Here is an 18878-nt window from a genome sequence, read left to right on the forward strand (position 1 = left end):
TGAAGAAGGCGAATGCAATGTTGGCATTCACTTCTAGAGGAATAGAGTATAGGAGCAGGGATGTGATGTTGAGGCTCTATAAGGCGCTGGTGAGACTTCACTTGGAGTACAGTGGGCAGTTTTGGTCTCCTTATCTAAGAAAGGATGTGCTGACTTTGGAGAGGGTACAGAGAAGGTTCACTCGAATGATTCCGTGAATGAGAGGGCTCACATATGAGCAACGTTTGTCTGCTCTTGGACTGTATTCCTTGGAGTTTAGAAGAACGAGGGGAGACCTCATAGGAACATTTTGAATGTTGAAAGGCATGGACAGGGTGGATGTGGCAAAGTTGCTTCCCATGATGGGGGGTCCAGTACAAGAGGGATTGAAGGGCACTCATTCAGAACAGAGATGCGTAGAAATCTTTTTAGCTAGAGGGTGGTGAATCTATGGAATTTGTTGCCACAGGCAGCAGTGGAGGCCAAGTCATTGGGTGTGTTTAAGGCAGAGATTGATAGGTATCTGAGTAGCCAGGGCATCAAAGGTTATGGTGAGAAGGCGCGGGAGTGGGACTAAATGGGAGAATGGATCAGCTCAAGATAAAATGGTGGAGCAGACTTGATGGGCCGAATGGCCGACTTCTGCTCCTTTGTCTTATGTTCTTATGGTCTCCAGGATGGAGGATCATCGCCTGCCCAAGATTGTGCTGTATGGTGAACTCTCCACTGGCCACCATGACAGAGGGGCATCGAAGAAGAGGTACAAGGACTCTCTGAAGAAATCCCTTGGTGCCTGCCACATTGACCATCACCAGTGGCTTAATCTAGCGGCTGATCACGAGGCCTGGCGACACACCATTCAGCAGTCTGTTTCCTCCGAGAACGCACGCAGGGCTGGCATTGAGGACAAAAGGAGAAAGAGGAAGAATCATGACACAACAGCACCAAACCCAGAACAGAATTTCCTTTGCAGCCACTGTGCCCAGACCTGCCTGTCCCGTATTGGCCTTGTCAGCCACCAGCGAGCCTGCAGTAAACACGGGCAGTCCCCTTCCGAAATCTTCATTTGCGAAGCCAAGCCATGATACTGTAGGATCTGCAGTCCATGAATTCTGACCTAAGATCTACGGTCTGAGCTCAATGGTCTCTGGCTTAAACTCTGCGGTTGTGGACTATGACCTCTGGCCTAAGTTCTACGGTTTGTGGTCTATCCCCTCTGGCATAAGCTCTATGGTCTGTGGTCTATGGTCACTGGCTAAAGGTCAATGGCCTGGGCTGTATAACATCTGGTCTATGGTCTCTGGCCTAAGCTGAATGGACTATGCTCTACGATCTGTGGTCTGTGGTCTTTGGCTTAAGCTAGATGGGCTCTGCTCTATGGTCTGTGGTCTATGATCTCTGCCCTAAGCTCTGTGGTTTGAGCTCCATGGTTTGTGGTCTATGGCCTATGTCCTAAGCTCAATGGTCTTTGGTCTATGGTCACTGGTGTAAGGTCAACGGCCTGGGCTATATAGCATGTGGTCTATGGACTGGCCTAAGCTCTATGGATTATGGTCTCTTGTCTCAGGTCTAAACTCTACTCTCTGTGCTCTTTCATCTGTGTTCTATCATCTCTGGCCTAAATTCTACCATCTGTGCCGTAACGTCTGTGGTCCTTGGTCTCTGGCCTATGCACTGCAGTCTGGGGTCAAAGTAGAGCTAGTAAAGATGGCTCCTAGGTCAGAAAAAGATGTGGTGGCAGGCCCCACTGCCAGTGCTGGTGACCTGCGGGTGTACACAACAGTATTGGAGGGGTTGGCAATGCAATATGTTAGTGGACACAGGGGTATCGGTATCGATAACAGACCTACCCTTGCCAACAACTGGACAAGCCATTTATATTCGGGGTGTAGGAGGGAAAACAGTGAAAGCAGAAAGAAGCGAGTTGCAAATACTAGAAATTGGGGGAATGCAGCTTCCAGTGTATTTCTGGTTATATCCAAACATCGAGGGCACTATCCTTGGAATCGATATCCTAAGGGGAGCAGGAGCTGTTATAGATTCGGGAAAGGGAGAAATAATATGGGCAAGTCAGGGGCAGCAAAAATGGACAACCAATAGAAGACGGAATCAGGCAAGTGGAGTTACAGCTGCCCCGATCATTACAGACTGGAGCCAGCAGTTCCCAGCAGAGTCGGGTAGGCACAAGCAGGATTGTGGTCGAGTAACGATAAACTCAGTAAAAATAGAGGAGGAACATACATCAAAGTTGCTGGTGAACGCAGCAGGCCAGGCAGCATCTATAGGAAGAGGCGCAGTCGACGTTTCAGGCCGAGACCCTTCGTCAGGACTAACTGAAGGAAGAGTGAGTAAGGGATTTGAAAGCTGGAGGGGGAGGGGGAGATGCAAAATGATAGGAGGAGACAGGAGGGGGAGGGATAGAGCCGAGAGCTGGACAGGTGATTGGCAAAAGGGGATACGAGAGGATCATGGGACAGGAGGTCCGGGAAGAAAGACAAGGTGGGGGGGTGACCCAGAGGATGGGCAAGAGGTATATTCAGAGGGACAGAGGGAGAAAAAGGAGAGTGAGAGAAAGAATGTGTGCATAAAAATGAGTAACAGATGGGGTACGAGGGGGAGGTGGGGCCTTAGCGGAAGTTAGAGAAGTCAATGTTCATGCCATCAGGTTGGAGGCTACCCAGACGGAATATAAGGTGTTATTCCTCCAACCTGAGTGTGGCTTCATCTTTACAGTAGAGGAGGCCGTGGATAGACATGTCAGAATGGGAATGGGATGTGGAATTAAAATGTGTGGCCACTAGGAGATCCTGCTTTCTCTGGCGGACAGAGTGTAGATGTTCAGAAAAGCGGTCTCCCAGTCTGCGTCGGGTCTCACCAATATATAAAAGGCCACATCGGGTGCACCGGACACAGTATATCACCCCAGTCGACTCACAGGTGAAGTGATGCCTCACCTGGAAGGACTGTTTGAGGCCCTGAATGGTGGTAAGGGAGGAAGTGTAAGGGCATGTGTAGCACTTGTTCCGCTTACATGGATAAGTGCCAGGAGGGAGATCAGTGGGGAGGGATGGGGGGGAAGAATGGACAAGGGAGTTGTGTAGGGAGCGATCCCTGCAGAATGCAGGGGGGGGGAGGGAAAGATGTGCTTAGTGGTGGGATCCCGTTGGAGGTGGCGGAAGTTACGGAGAATAATATGTTGGACCCGGAGGCTGGTGGGGTGGTAGGTGAGGACCAGGGGAACCCTATTCCTACTGGGGTGGTGGGAGGATGGAGTGAGAGCAGATGTACGTGAAATGGGGGAGATGCGTTTAAGAGGAGAGTTGATAGTGGAGGAAGGGAAGCCCCTTTCTTTAAAAAATGAAGACATCTCCCTCATCCTAGAATGAAAAGCCTCATCCTGAGAGCAGATGCGGCGGAGACGGAGGAATTGCGAGAAGGGGATGGCGTTTTTGCAAGAGACAGGGTGAGAAGAGGAATAGTCCAGATAGCTGTGACAGTCAGTAGGCTTATAGTAGACATCAGTGGATAAGCTGTCTCCAGAGACAGAGACAGAAAGATCTAGAAAGGGGAGGGAGGTGTCGGAAATGGACCAGGTAAACTTGAGGGCAGGGTGAAAGTTGGAGGCAAAGTTAATAAAGTCAACGAGTTCTGCATGCGTGCAGGAAGCAGCGCCAATGCAGTCGTCGATGTAGCGAAGGAAAAGTGGGGGACAGATACCAGAATAGGCACGGAACATAGATTGTTCCACAAACCCAACAAAAAGGCAGGCATAGCTAGGACCCATACGGGTGCCCATAGCTACACCTTTAGTTTGGAGGAAATGGGAGGAGCAAAAGGAGAAATTATTAAGAGTAAGGACTAATTCCGCTAGATGGAGCAGAGTGGTGGTAGAGGGGAACTGATTAGGTCTGGAATCCAAAAAGAAGCGTAGAGCTTTGAGACCTTCCTGATGGGGGATGAAAGTATATAAGGACTGGACATCCATGGTGAAAATAAAGCGGTGGGGGCCAGGGAACTTAAAATCATCGAAAAGTTTAAGAGCGTGAGAAGTGTCACGAACATAGGTCGGAAGGGATTGAACAAGGGGTGATAAAACAGTGTCGAGGTATGCAGAAACGAGTTCGGTGGGGCAGGAGCAAGCTGAGACAATAGGTCGGCCAGGACAGGCAGGTTTGTGGATGTTGGGTAGGAGGTAGAAACGGGAAGTGCAGGGTGTGGGAACTATAAGGTTGGTAGCAGTGGATGGGAGATCCCCTGAGCGGATAAAGTCGGTGATAGTGTGGGAGACAATGGCCTGGTGCTCCTTAGTGGGGTCACGATCGAGGGGTAAATAAGAGGAGGTATCCGCGAGTTGTCGCTGCGCCTCGGCAAGGTAGAGGTCAGTATGCCAGACTACAACAGCACCCCCCTTATCAGCGGGTTTAATAATAAGGTTAGGATTAGTGCGGAGGGAGTGGAGAGCAGAGCGTTCTGAAGGAGTGAGGTTAAAATAGAGGAGGGCCCATATAAACTCCATAAGCAGTATCCTTTAAAACTGACGCACTTACCGCTGTTCAGGGTAAAATGAACGAACTAGAACACCTGGGGATACTCAGAGAGATGCAGCCAATACTAACTCGCCTATATGTTCAATAAAGAAGCCCATTGGATCATATCCATTAACAACAGACTATACCGCTTGTAAGACCATGCCGAGATTGCATCCCATAGTGGCAAGCCCTGCAACAATCCTGAATGGCCTGTCTCCAGAACATAAAGTTTCTCCAGTCATGGATATTGCTGATGGATTTTAGGGGCTGCCCTTAGCACCTGAGTCCCAAGACCAATTTGCCTTCACGTTGGGTGGGCACTAGTGTACACGGGCCAGATTTTCATATAACCATATAACTATATAACAATTACAGCACGGAAACAGGCCATCTCGGCACTTCTAGTCCGTGCCGAACTCTTACTCTCACCTCGTCCCACCGATCTGCACTCAGCCCATAACCCTCCATTCCTTTCCTGTCCATATATCTATCCAATTTAACTTTAAACGACAACATTGAACCTACCTCAACCACTTCTGCTGGAAGCTTGTTCCACACGGCTACCACTCTCTGCGTAAAGAAGTTGCCCCTCGTGTTACCCCTAAACTTTTGCCCTTTAACTCTTAACTCACGTCCTCTTGTTTGAATCTCCCCCACTCTCAATGGAAAAAGCCAATCCATGTCAACTCTATCTATTCCCGTCATAATCTTAAATACCTCTATCAAGTCCCTCCTCAACCTTCTACACTCCAAAGAATAAAGACTGAACCTGTTCAACCTTTCTCTGTAACTTAGGAGATGAAACCCAGGCAACATTTTAGTAAATCTCCTCTGTACTCTCTCAATTTTATTGACATCTTTCCTATAATTCAGTGACCAGAACTGTACACAATACTCCAAATTTGGCCTTACCAATGCCTTATACAATTTCAACATTACATCTCAACTTCTATATTCAAAGCTCTGATTAATAAAGGCCAGCATACCAAAAGCGTTCTTCACCACCCTATCCATGTGAGATTCTACCCTCAGGGAACTATGCACCATTATTCCTAGAATTCTTACACCAAGAAGAATGAGGGGAGACCTCATAGAAACATTTCGAATGTTGAAAGGCATGGACAAAGTGGATATGGCAAAGTTGTTTCCCATGGTGGGGGAGTCTAGAACGAGAGGGCATGACTTAAGGATTGAAGGGCGCCCATTCAGAACAGAAATGCGAAGAAATTTTTTTAGTCAGATGGTGGTGAATCTATGGAATTTGTTGCTATGGGCAGCAGTGGAGGCCAAGTCATTGGGTGTATTTAAGGCAGAGATTGATAGCTATCTGAGTAGCCAGGGCATCAAAGGTTACAGTGAGAAGGTGGGGGAGTGGGACTAAATGGGAGAATGGATCAGCTTATGATAAAATGGCGGAGCAGACTCGATGGGCCGAATGGCTGACTTCTGCTCCTTTGTCTTATGGTCTTATTTCCCCAAGGATTCCACAACAGTCCAGATATTTTTCATAAAGTTGTGGCGCTGACTTTGGAAAAGTTCAATCGGACAGGCACTGCCAGCACGCTGAATGGATTCTAGGTCAGGAATTCCTTCCAAGGTGGGGAACCACAGTTCAGATGAATTCAGATCAGTGAGTACATTTCACAGGGAAAGCGATGAAGGAAATGTATCGACTGTTAGAGATTGGACAACAGTTCCTCAGAGTTCAGAGATGGTAGAAAGGATGAACTGAACAATGAAAAACGCCTTAGCCAAAGCTGTAGCTGAGACGGAAAAGACATGGGTTGATGTATTACCAGGAATCCTGATGAAATGACAAGCAACACCAAACAGCATGCTGGGTTCCAGCTCCTACATGGTATATATAATTATCTATAATTATCTGGATAGACAAGGTCTGTCTATTGGATCAGTCAACAGGATTTGTGTGTGGAAGGTCATGTTTGACAAATCTTACTGAATTTTTTGAAGAGGTTACCAGGAAAGTTGACGAGGGTAAAGCGGTGGATGTTGTCTATATGGATTTTAGTAAGGCCTTTGACAAGGTTCCACATGGAAGGTTGGTTAGGAATGTTCAATCGTTAGGTATTAATGTTGAAGTAGTAAAATGGATTCAGCAGTGGCTGGATGGGAGACACCAGAGAGTAGTGGTGGATAACTGTTCATCAGATTGGAGGCCGGTAACTAGTGGTGTGCCTCAGGGATCTGTACTGGGTCCAATGTTGTTTGTCATATACATTAATGATCTGTATGATGGGATGGTAAATTGGATTAGTAAGTAGCAGATGACACTAAGATAGGTGGAGTTGCGGATAATGAAGTAGGTTTTCAAAGCTTGCGGAGAGATTTAGGCCAGTTAGAAGAGTGGGCTGAAAGATGGCAGATGGAGTTTAATGCTGATGAATGTGAGGTGCTACGTTTTGGTAGGACTAATCAAAATAGGACATACATGGTAAATGGTAGGGCATTGAAGAATGCAGTAGAACAGAGGGATCTAGGAATAATGGTGCATAGTTCCCTGAAGGTGGAATCTCATGTGGATAGGGTGGTGAAGAAAGCTTTTGGTATGCTGGCCTTTATAAATCGGGGCATTGAGTATAGAAATTGGGATGTAATGTTGAAATTGTACAAGGCATTGGTGAGGCCAAATTTGGAATATTGTGTATAGATTTGGTCACCGAATTATAGGAAAGATGTCAACAAAATAGAGAGAGTACACAGAAGAATTACTAGAATGTTACCTGGGTTTCATCACCTAAGTTACAGAGAAAGGTTGAACAAGTTGGGTCTTTATTCTTTGGAACATAGAAGGTTCAGTGGGGACTTGATAGAGGTATTTAAAATTATGAGGGGGATAGATAGAATTGACATGGATAGGCTTTTTCCATTGAGAGTTGGGGAGATTCAAATGAGAGGACATGAGTTGAGAGTTAAAGGGCAAAAGTTTAGGGGTAACATGAGGGGGAACTTTTTTATTCAGAGAGTGGTAGCTATGTGGAACGAGCTTCCAGCAGAAGTGGTTGAGGCAGGTTCGATGTTGTCATTTAAATTTAAATTGTACAGCTATATGGACAGGACAGGAGTGGAGGGTTATGGGCTGAGTGCAGGTCGGTGGTTCTAGGTGAGAGTAAGAGTTTGGCATGGACTAGAAGGGCCAAGATGGCCTGTTTCCGTACTGTAATTGTTATATGGTTATATGGTTATAAGTCATTGATGGGGTGAGTACTGCGACTCCCTTATGGGATAACTGCTGGTTCTGGGAAGCCTGGGACTTACAGGGTTAGAATGACACAGTATGTGAAAGATCTTGGTAACTAATTTAAAATGTTCAAGGACTGAGTAAAACAACATCAGCAATTTGCTGATCAGAGAGAGCCAGAGGAAAAGGAGTTAGTCCTTCCCAGTCCAGCAACCAAGGGTGAGGGTGCTTCTGGAAAAGCCAGGGTTTGCTCCCAAATAATTAGGACCACAAATGGTAGTTTTAACATGTCAGTCTTGTGTCTGTGTGCAGACTCAGTGAGGCAGCCAGTGGAAACACTGGACTCAGGTTAAACCATACGACTCACCTTTTTGTTGCTCCCACAGACAGAGCGGGGGATCACGTGTACCCAATAACCATGTAATTACAGAGAATCTAAGAGATGAACACCAGATGGCCATACCAGACCTGACCACAGCTGATGAAAACGTACCCGGAGGAAGACACCAAGAGTGTGATGCTAAAGTGTGATGGTGATGGTACTCTGTCATGAAGGCTGGTTGCTGAAGGTAGATGATTAGTTTAACAGCATAGAACAGAAAAGAATTTGGAAAACAGATAGGGAGGGATTTTTAGGTTAAAGCAGAAACAGCAAGTTCTACAACTTCGATGGCATTTCAGACTGAGAAAGATTGCACATGGCATCTGAAGGCAGTCACCCCCAGTGTGAATGGGGAGTAAACGCAAATGAGCAGGGCCTTTTCAACAGTAGTGATCGACTGGACAGTTCGGAAGGGGGTCTCATCGGGGAGAGGTCTTTGCAGTCATTGATATAGAGAACCCTTCCAACTCCTTCCTGTACATTGATGAAAGGGCCTGTGAGTGCCCCTGGAAAGACAGAGTTTTGGCGACCAGAGAATGAAGGGGTTAATCACAAGCAATGTGATTAAGCTGCAATCAACCTGCAGAGAAAGATTTGACAGGCACATGAAAGAAGCCGCTTTTCTAAAGACTTGTGCAAATTTCTGGAAACCTCTCTGCTTAGCATTTGGTAGTTAGCGATTAGGGGATGCTAGGGTAAATATTGGCACTAAAATTAAGGTGGGGGGGAGTTTTGAGGCAGGGCATTTTTGCTGCCTTATTTGAGTAGATCCTCCTAGGTTGGCCTTTCCTGGTACAAATTTATTTTTGTCCAGGAGGGCCAAGGGGAGGGACTGTTGGAGTGATTTTTGGGTTTAGGTAAATGGTTTTGGCTACCAGTCTCCTGTTCCTTGGTAATGTATTGTGAATTTAATTTGGAACAATGGATTCCTAAAAGCTGTGAATCTCAGTCCAGACAATGCATAGTGGAAAATGGCACACCTCAAGGTAGTGTGATTAGCCCGTTACTTTTCATCATTATGATCAATGATGTCTTCACAAAGGTACTAGTGGATATAGGTAGGTCACTGTTTGCGGATGATGGGGCCTTGTGGAAAAGAGGCAGTAACATGGACCATATAATCAAGAAACTACAAGAAGCAATTGATGAAGTGGTGGAGTGGGGTTATGATTGGGGATGTAGATTTTCGGTAGATAAAACTCAAACTGTATCTTTTACCAGGAAAAGAGTTGAGGTAGGGAAGAAGTTAAGGATGTATGGGGTTGAATTAGAAAGGGTTGCATCATTTAAATTTCTGGGAGTTATATTTGACTCACAATTAACATGGGCAGACCATATAGGAAAGTTGAGGAGAAATGTAAAAAAGTAATAAATGTGATGAGATGTTTAACTGGTAGGGAATGGGGAGCAAGTTGTTCAGCTTTGAAGAGAATGTGCGTGGCTTTAGTGAGATCTGTGTTGGACTATGGAAATATAGTATATGGATCAGCAGCTAGGTCTCTTATAAGGAAACTGGATGTGATTCAGGCTCAGGCCTTGAGAGTGTGCAGTGGGGCTTTTAAAATGTCACCAGTGTCAGCCCAACAGGTAGAAATGGGAATAATGCCTTTGGAACTAAGAAGGATGCAACTGATGGCAAACTACCGGGCTAACTTGCAGGGGCACAATGATTCTCACCCTGCTAAAGGAGTGTTGCAGGAGTGCTGGGAAAATGGGAGGTTTCAGAGGGATACCTTTAGTCGGGTAGGGAATGATATTGCGAAAGAATGTGGAGTGTTTGATCTGAGGATAAATCCTTCAGTAGTTTATCCGGTTGTAGCTCCATGGAAGCTTGTATGGCCTGACATAGACTGGCATTTGTTAGAGGTAAAAAGGAAAGAAAGATATAAAACAGATTTGGTAAATGCATTTAACTGTCATGTGATGGAAAAGTATAGTGATTATACTCACATTTATACAGATGGTGCGAAGGAACCTGAAACAGGAGTGACACACACACACACACTTCACCCTCCCATCTTTGACCATCCTAGTACCCTATTCCTGTTTATCCGTCATATCCTATAAAAAACCCCTGTACCCCTTAAAAACACTAAAGTAGTGTAAGGGGAGGTAATACCAGCAAAAGAAATTGGAATCAGCAGAAGAACATCTAATAAGTTAGGGGTGTTTACAGTGGAGATGCTGGCAGTGTTGGTTGCGTTGCAATGGGTGCAGAAAGCCAGACAAGCCAAAGCATTGATATGTTCAGATTCATCCTCAGTTCTAGCAAGTTTAAGGTCTTTTCACACAAACAGTTGGCAAGATGTACTTTATGAAGTCCTTCAGTTAGTTACAAGAATTGCAAATCAGGGAGGTCAGGTAAAATTTCTATGGGTTCCAGCACATGTAGGGGTGAAGGGGAATGAGAGGGTGGATGAGTTGGCAAAGAGGGCGTTAAAGAAAGAAAATGTGGAAATGCACATTAGTATCAGTAAAGCAGAGATTAAGTGTGTAATCTGGGAAAAAACCGAATGTGGCAAGAAAGATGGGACAGGGAGGGGAAACGGAGGCATTTATATCAAATACAAAAGAGTGTTGCAGGTACTAGGGTAGGTAATGGAAACAGAAGAGAGGAAACTGTGTGTACTAGGTTAAGGCTGGGGCATTGTGCATTAAACAAAACATTGAAAATGATACGGAAACACCAGACAGGATTGTGTGAGGAATGTCAGGAAGAGGAGTCAGTAGAACATGTAGTTTTGTGTTGCAGGAAGTATGGGATACAGAGAGAGATGATGAAAATTAAATTACGGGGGTTGGGGGTGCAGGAATTCACATTAAAAGGGTTGCTGGGCGTGGGTGAGAGAGCACAAGTCCGGGTATTTTTAGTGTTTTTAAGGGGTACAGGGGTTTTTTATAGGATATGACGGATAAACAGGAATAGGGTACTAGGATGGTCAAAGATGGGAGGGTGAAGTGCAGGGGTGTGTGTGTGTGTGTGTGTGTGCACGCGTGCGATTGGGTGAAGGGATTTAGAATATATGTCTAGTGCACATTCTGGAGCAGAGGGTGGCGGTAATACACCATTAAGCTGGATGCCAACCGCCGTAAAACAAGATACAGACAGACAATGCTGGCATCTGTGGGATGGATGTGAATTAGGAGGTGTAAAGTTTGTACGTAGTTTCAAAAGAGAGCATTGTCTATATTTTGTAAATATGGAATTGTTCTTTGTGTTTAGCAAATAAATATTGAGCCCCACGTTGGGCCAGCAGACTTTTCCACTGCAAGCGTCTCAGTATAATACCTGCTGTACTTTGTTTCGTCAAATAAAGAAGCTGCTTTGTATCTATCAGTAATTTTCTCCAGAAATTTCATTCATGCAACAACAGGGTGTATCTTATTTTTGCACAACTTATTTAATTAACTGTTTAACATATACCATAATTCTGTTTTTTCTCTATTATTATGTATTGCAATGTATTGCTGACACAAAGATGACAAACTTCATGACATATGCCAGTGTTATTAAATCTGATTTTGAATCTGATTGTTGTAATATCCTTTCTAGTAAACATGGAAGGTCCAGGCACATTTTTCCTGCAGTCATTATTACTGACAAATATTAAAAGCAGCAAATACTTTTTTGAGACTTGAAAATTATTAAGTATTAGATTAGATTAGATTAGATTCAACTTCATTGTCTTGTGTCTAACAAGAAATGCAAAGAATAGCATTATTTACAAACTATAACAAAATGTGTAAAGGAAAATGAAAATGTGTTTAAGGAAGAACTGAGTAATTACGTTGTGCCTGTTGCTCTGTGGGGAATATTAGTTCCAGCTGTGAATACAAGTTTAACACTGTTCATCCATCCTATGGTTTTTTGGCCAATGATCTATTTCAAAACAGGCAAGGATAATTCCAATCTACAGACCAGTCAGCAAGGTCAGTGTAGGAGTAATTGATGATCTAATTCGCCTGCGCTTTCCAGGGTGCACTCAGTAGATCAGAGTATTTTGGAATCCCAATGTAATCAATTAATTGAAGTGAGTTTATTTCCTTATGGATCACATACATGAAAAGTGAAGCAAAATCCCAAATGGTTAGGAACAAATATTCCAAAATTCTAACGGATCTTTAACCTCTTGCTTTTGCAGTGTGTGATACCCACCTGTTTCAAGCAGGCTTCAATTATACCGGAGCCCAACAAGAGCATGGTGAGCTGTGTTAGGGTATGTTCTGGACTTAGTATGTATAGCAAAATATTAACTTCAACAACCAATCTTTAGACTTGAACAGAGACGGGAGATTAAAATTAATATGCAACTCTGGACAATAGATTCCTAGAACTGTGAACAGAAGTTAATTGAAAAACCAGACAATGTTGTATAACGCAAACATGAGGAAATCTGCAGATGCTGGAAATTCAAGCAACACACACAAAAAATGCTGGTGAACACAGCAGGCCAGGCAGCATCTATAGGAAGAGATACAGTTGACATTTTGGGCTGAGACCCTTCGTCAGGACTAACTGAAAGAAGAGATAGTAAGAGATTTGAAAGTGGGAGGGGAAGGGGGAGATCCAAAATGATAGGAGAAGACAGGAGGGGGAGGGATGGAGCTAAGAGCTGGAAAGTTGATTGGCAAAAGGGATACGAGACTGGAGAAGAGAGAGGATCATGGAATGGGAGGCCTACAGAGAAAGAAAGGGGGAGGGAAGTCCAGAGAATGGGCAAAGGGTATAATGAGAGGGACAGAGGGAGAAAAAAGAGAGACAGAATTATTATTATTATTATTTTTTTTTTACATAATAATAAATAAATAAATAACGGATGGGGTACGAAGGGGAGGTGGGGCATTAACGGAAGTTAGAGAAGTCAATGTTCATGCTATCAGGTTGGAGGCTACCCAGACGGAATATAAGATGTTGTTCCTCCAACCTGAATGTGGCTTCATCTTTACAGTAGAGGAGGCCGTGGATAGACATATCAGAATGGGAGTGGGACGTGGAATTAAAATGTGTGGCCACAGGGAGATCCTGCTTTCTCTGGCAGACGGAGTGTAGGTTTTCAGCGAAACGGTCTCCCAGTCTGGCGTCTTATAGAAGGCCACATCGGGAGCACCGGACGCAGTATATCACCCCAGCCGACTCACAGGTGAAGTGTCGCCTCACCTGGAAGGACTGTCTGGGGCCCTGAATGGTGGTGAGCAAGGATGTGTAAGGGCATGTGTAGCACTTGTTCTGCTTACAAGGATAAGTGCCGGGAGGGAGATCGGTGGGAAGGGATGGGGGGGGGGACAAATGGACAATGGAGTCATGTAGGGAGCGATCCCTGCGGAAAGTAGGTGGGGGGGAGGGAAAGATGTGCTTAGTGGTGGGATCCCGTTGGAGGTGGCGGAGTTGGACCCGGAGGCTGGTGGGGTGGTAGGTGAGGACTCGGGGAGCCTTATTCCTAGTGGGGTGGCGGGAGGATGGGATGAGAGCAGATGTGCGTGAAATGGGAGAGATGCATTTGAGAGCAGAGTTGATGGTGGAGGAAGGGAAGCCCCTTTCTTTAAAAAAGGAGGACATCTCCTTCGTCCTGGAATGAAAAGCCTCATCCTGCGACAGATGCAGCGGAGACGGGGGAGTTGCGATAAGGGGATGGCATTTTTGCAAGAGACAGGGTGGGAAGAGGAATAGTCCGGGTAGTCCAGAGATAGAGACAGAAAGATCAAGAAAGGGGAGGGAGGTGTCGGAAATGGACCAGGTAAACTTGAGGGCAGAGTGAAAGTTGGAAGCGAAGTTAATGAAATCAACGAGCTCAGCATGCGTGCAGGAAACTGCGCCAATGCAGTCGTTGATGTAGTGAAGAAAAAGTGGGTGACAGATACCAGCATAGGCTTGGAACATGGATTGTTTCACAAAGCCAACAAAAAGGCAGGCATAGCTGGGACCCATATAGATGTCCATGGCTAAACCTTTAGTTTGGAGGAAGTGGGAGGAGCCAAAGGAGAAATTATTAAGAGTTAGGACTAATTCTGCTAGAAGGAGCAGAATGGTGGTAGAGGGGAACTGGTTAGGTCTGGAATCCAAAAAGAAGCAGATCTTTGAGACCTTCCTGGTGGGGGATGGAGGTATATAGGGACTGGATTTCCATTGTGAAAATTAAGCGGTGGGGTCCAGGTGACTTAAAATCATTGAAAAGTTTAAGAGTGTGAGAAGTGTCACGAACATAGGTGGGAAGGGATTGAACAACGGGGATAAAACAGTGTCGAGGTATGCAGAAATGAGGTCGGTGGGGCAGGAGCAAACTGAGACAATGGGTCTACCTGGACAGGCAGGTTTGTGGACCTTGGGTAGGAGGTAGAAACAGGAAGTGCGGGGTGTGGGAACCATAAGGTTGGTAGCGGTGGATGCGAGATCTCTTGAGCTGATAAAGTTGGTGATGGTGTGAGAGACAATGGCCTGATGCTCCTTAGTGGGGTCATGATTGAGGGGTAAATAAGAGGAGGTATCTGCGAGTTGTCACTGTGCCTCGGCAAGGTAGAGGTCAGTACGCCAGACTACAACAGCAGCCCCCTTATCGGCAGGTTTTATGGTAAGGTTAGGATTAGTGCGGAGGGAGTGGAGAGCAGAGCGTTCAGAAGGAGTGAGCCTGTGTCCATCGAATGTGCAGCTCCTCCTGTGGAGGGTCAGACACCCTGAGCCAATAGACTGGTCCTGGACTTATTTTCCATCTGGCATAGTTTGCATTTTGTTGTTTGATTGTAGGGGTTTTTTGTATTGCTATATTTACGCTCTATTCTTGGTTGGTGTGGCCGTAATGAATCCAAATTTCCCTCGGGATTAATAAAGTATATCTGTCTATCTATCTATCTATGGAATGGGAACAAGGTGTGGTGAAGTCGAGATGGTTGATGTCCCATCGTCAGTTAGCAATGAAGAGATCCAGAGCAGGCAGAAGACCAGAGCGGGGTGTCCATGTAGAGGAGGAGGGTTGAAGATGGGAGAAGGGGTCATCAGTGGGGGTGGGAGAATCCTTGCCGAAAAAGTAGACTTGAAGACGGAGCTGGCCGAAGAAGAGCTCAGTGTCATGGTGAACATGGAAATCGCTGAGGTGTGGGTGAAGGGGGACAAAGGTAAGGCCCTTACTGAGGACAGAGTGCTCTGCCTCAGAGATTTGAAGGTCGGAGGGGATGGTAAAGACCCGACATGGATGAGAAGTGGGATCAGAGGGGGGAGGGGGAAGGAGGCTGGTGGTGTCAGTGGAGAGGGGAGGGTTGGGTTGAGAGGAAGAAGAAGCCTCTGAGGGCCCAGGAGTAGATGATGGGATGTGAGGGAGATGGGGTTGCAGAGTGGTGGTGGGGAAAGGGGAGACGGGAGGCACAATATGCAAAGAAGGAGGTATGAAAGTTGTATGCAATTCAAAGGAAGCATTGTAAATATAGAATTGTTCTTCGATCTTCAGAATATAAACTGCCATGCAATATTGGGCTGGACAGGCCTCTTTCTCTGATGGGGTCAGAATATGATACTTGCGCTGTCTCAATTTAACAAATAAAAGATTATTTCATATCTACCTGCTGCATTTCTCTGGTGACTTTGGTCACACTGTAACAACCTGCCTCAATGATCGTTGCCCAGTTGAAATTACATCCACAGTGAAGTGTTTTGAGAGGTTGGTGATGAAACATATCAGCTCCTGTCTGAGTGGCCACTTGAATCCACCCCAATTTGCCTACCGGAGCAACAGGTCTACAGCAGATGCCATCTCATTGGCTCTTCACTCAACCCTGGAACATCTGGACAGCAAAGGTGCATACGTCAGGATGCCCTATATCGTTTACAGCTCAGCAATCAAGCCATTATTCCCTCAAAGCTAATTAATAAGCTCCAAGGCCTAGGCCTCAATATCTCCTTGTGCAATTGGATCCTGGATTTCCTCACTTGTGGACCCCAGATGTTTCAGATTGGCAAAAACATCTCCTCCATGATCTCCACCATCAGCACAGGTACACCACAGGGCTGTGTGCTTAGCCTCCTGCTCTACTCACTTTACACATATGACTGTGCAGCTAAGCACAATTGCAACACCATATTCAAGTTTGCTGATGACACCACCGTTGTGGGCCGAATCAAAGGTGGTGATGAATCAGCATACAGGAGGGAGGAGATTAAAAATTTGACTGAGTAGTGTCATAACAATAACCTCACACTCAATGTCAGCAAGACCAAGGAACTGATTGTAGACTTTAGGAGAAGGAAACCAGAGGCCCATGGGCCATTCCTTATTGGAGGATCAGAGATGGAGAGGATTAGCAACTTTAAATTACTAGGTGTCACTATTTCAGAGGACCTGTCCTGTGCCCAGCACATAAGTGCAATTGTAAAGAAAACATGGTAGTGCCTCAACTAAATTAGGAGTCTGCAGAAATTCAGCATGACATCTAAAACTTCGACAAACTTCTATAGATGTGTAGTGGAGAGTGTATTGACTGGCTGCATCACATCCTGCTATGGAGACACGAAAGCCTTTGAACAGAAAATCCTACAAAAGGTAGTGGATTTGGCCCAGTGCATCTTGGGTAAAGTCCTCTCAACCATTGAGCACATCTACATGAAACACTGTTATAAAAAAGCATTGTCCATCATCAGAGATCCTCACTACCCAGGCCATGCTCTCTTCTTGCTGTTGTCATCAGGAAGAAGGTGCAGGAGCCTCAGGACTCCCACCACCAGGTTCAAGAACGGTTACTACCCCTCAATCATCAGGCTTTTGAATAAAAGGTGATAACTACACTGACTTGTCCCATCATTGAAATCTTCCTACAACCGATGATCTCACTTTAATGACATCTTACTATGTCATTTTCTCATTATTTATATTTGCATTTGCACTGCTTGTTGCCTTCTGCATTCTGGTTGATCTTTCATTGATCCTGTTATAGTTACTGTTCTATAGATTTGCTGAGCATGCCCACAGCAAAATGAATCTCAGGGTTATATATATTCTTTGATAATTAAATTTACTTAAACCATCAGGCTCCTGAATCAATGTGGATAACTTCACTTACTGCAACTCTGAACTGATTACACAACCTACAGGCAACATACATCAAAGTTGCTGGTGAACGCAGCAGGCCAGGCAGCATCTCTGGGAAGAGGTATAGTTGACGTTTCAGGCCGAGACCCTTCGAAGGGTCTAAAACGTCCACTGTACCTCTTCCTAGAGATGCTGCCTGGCCTGCTGCATTCACCAGCAACTTTGATGTGTGTTGCTTGAATTTCCAGCATCTGCAGAATTCCTGTTGTTTGCGTTTTTAAACACAACCTACAGTCTCAGTTTCAAGGACTCATGTTCCCTGTATTTTTTATTTGCACAGTTTTTGTTGTCTTTTGCACATTTGTTGTTTATCATTCTTTATTTTTGCATACCTTCTAAATAAATTCTATTGCATTTCTTTGTTTTTCTTGTGAATGCTTACAAGAAAGTGAATCTTAATTACATGGTAACATATGCAAAGTTTAACAATACAGTTAAGATTATTTGCTGCTGGAGCTGACAGTCCCATGGCCTCTTCCTCGCTTGGAAGAAGCCTTTGAAAGGAAGCTGTCCAAGTACGTTGGACTGGTCAGCAACCGTCAGCAGGCTGGATGGAGAGCGAGGTGCCTCCCAGTGGAAGTTGGTTGTAGGAGATTCGCAGCCCGTTCCTTAGCTAGAGCCTTCAGCAATCTGGGTATCGAGGGTGAGGGAAAGTGGAGAGCAATCTACAGTACCACCTATGCGGCAGAGAGGGCCTCAAGATGGCTGTGGCTTCAAAGAGGGAGCCATAAGTAGCTAGCCATCTGGACACAAGCTGGGGTCTCATCAGCCCCAGCTGGGTCACCTGGAGGAGGGCGCATGATGTTGGAAGACCCAATGATTCCAGGAACATCACTGAAGATGTATCCAGAAGCATCAATAGATGTATGAACACAGTTCCATATGCACAACCCCTTATAACTCTCGGCGGTTCCTCGGGGCGTCGGTTTAAATTAATCCTTTAATTTACCATTGTCACGTGGTTGCTCATTGGTCTTCCAGCATCCCGTGGTTCCTCGCGGCGCCGGCTGTCCGAGGTCCTCCGCTTTCCCAGGGTTCTCGAGCTGGGCGGTGAAGGAGAAGGAGAAGGTTGAGTTGTATGATGGCTGCATACTTGACACACCAGCAGAAAGTGCTTCGGCTTTATAAACGGGCTCTGCGCCACTTGGAGTCCTGGTGCATCTTCAGGTTCGTCTTCTCTGCCATTTCAGTTAGGAGGGCTTGGATTTGAGATCCTGGCGGTGTAAACCGAGATTATGCATCTGTTGGCAGTTATGTTGTTCTCTTCACGGGAAATGAATTTGATTATCGGGGCGTTTGCATGGAGAATTTTATTTAGCACTTAGCTGGATTCGTGCAGCGAGCCCGCTTGTTTCCTCGTGTCCCATCAGCAAGACTGATGTGATGCCGACGAACCTCAGAGAGGGTGCGGGGAGAGGAGAATGCTGACACGATGTTGCTCTCAGTTACACTTTAATCCTGAATCCTCTCATTGCGTTTTTTCTCTATTGTACTGGGCCAATACAAGCCTGTTGAATCCCACCGGATTGCTGTGATTTTGTGGCCATCCTTTCAGGCGAGAGGTGACGTTCAGTTTCCATGTCTGCCATGGCTGTTACAGCAGAGAATGTGCATTTAGCAGGATCAGAAAATTAGATACAAAAGACTGCAAATGTTGGAATCTGAGGCACAAAACAATCTATTTGTTGCTCCTGTATCGCCTGTTACTCTGAAAACCA

At 45.5% G+C, this 18878-nt stretch overlaps 1 protein-coding gene across 1 annotated transcript in view; it reads left to right on the forward strand.

Annotated features, from left to right (window-relative positions):
- Positions 1 to 18170: 18170 nt before the first annotated feature.
- Positions 18171 to 18878, forward strand: part of ndufb9 (NADH:ubiquinone oxidoreductase subunit B9) — a 53010-nt gene continuing 52302 nt past the window's right edge. Inside the window, exon 1 of the mRNA XM_063058535.1 lies at positions 18171 to 18327. Within this exon, the coding sequence (XP_062914605.1) occupies positions 18239 to 18327 (89 nt within the window). The 5' untranslated portion in view covers positions 18171 to 18238. The remainder of the gene's footprint in view (positions 18328 to 18878) is intronic.

This window comes from Mobula hypostoma, chromosome 9, assembly GCF_963921235.1.
Source record: "Mobula hypostoma chromosome 9, sMobHyp1.1, whole genome shotgun sequence".
NCBI classification, from domain to species: domain Eukaryota; kingdom Metazoa; phylum Chordata; class Chondrichthyes; order Myliobatiformes; family Myliobatidae; genus Mobula; species Mobula hypostoma.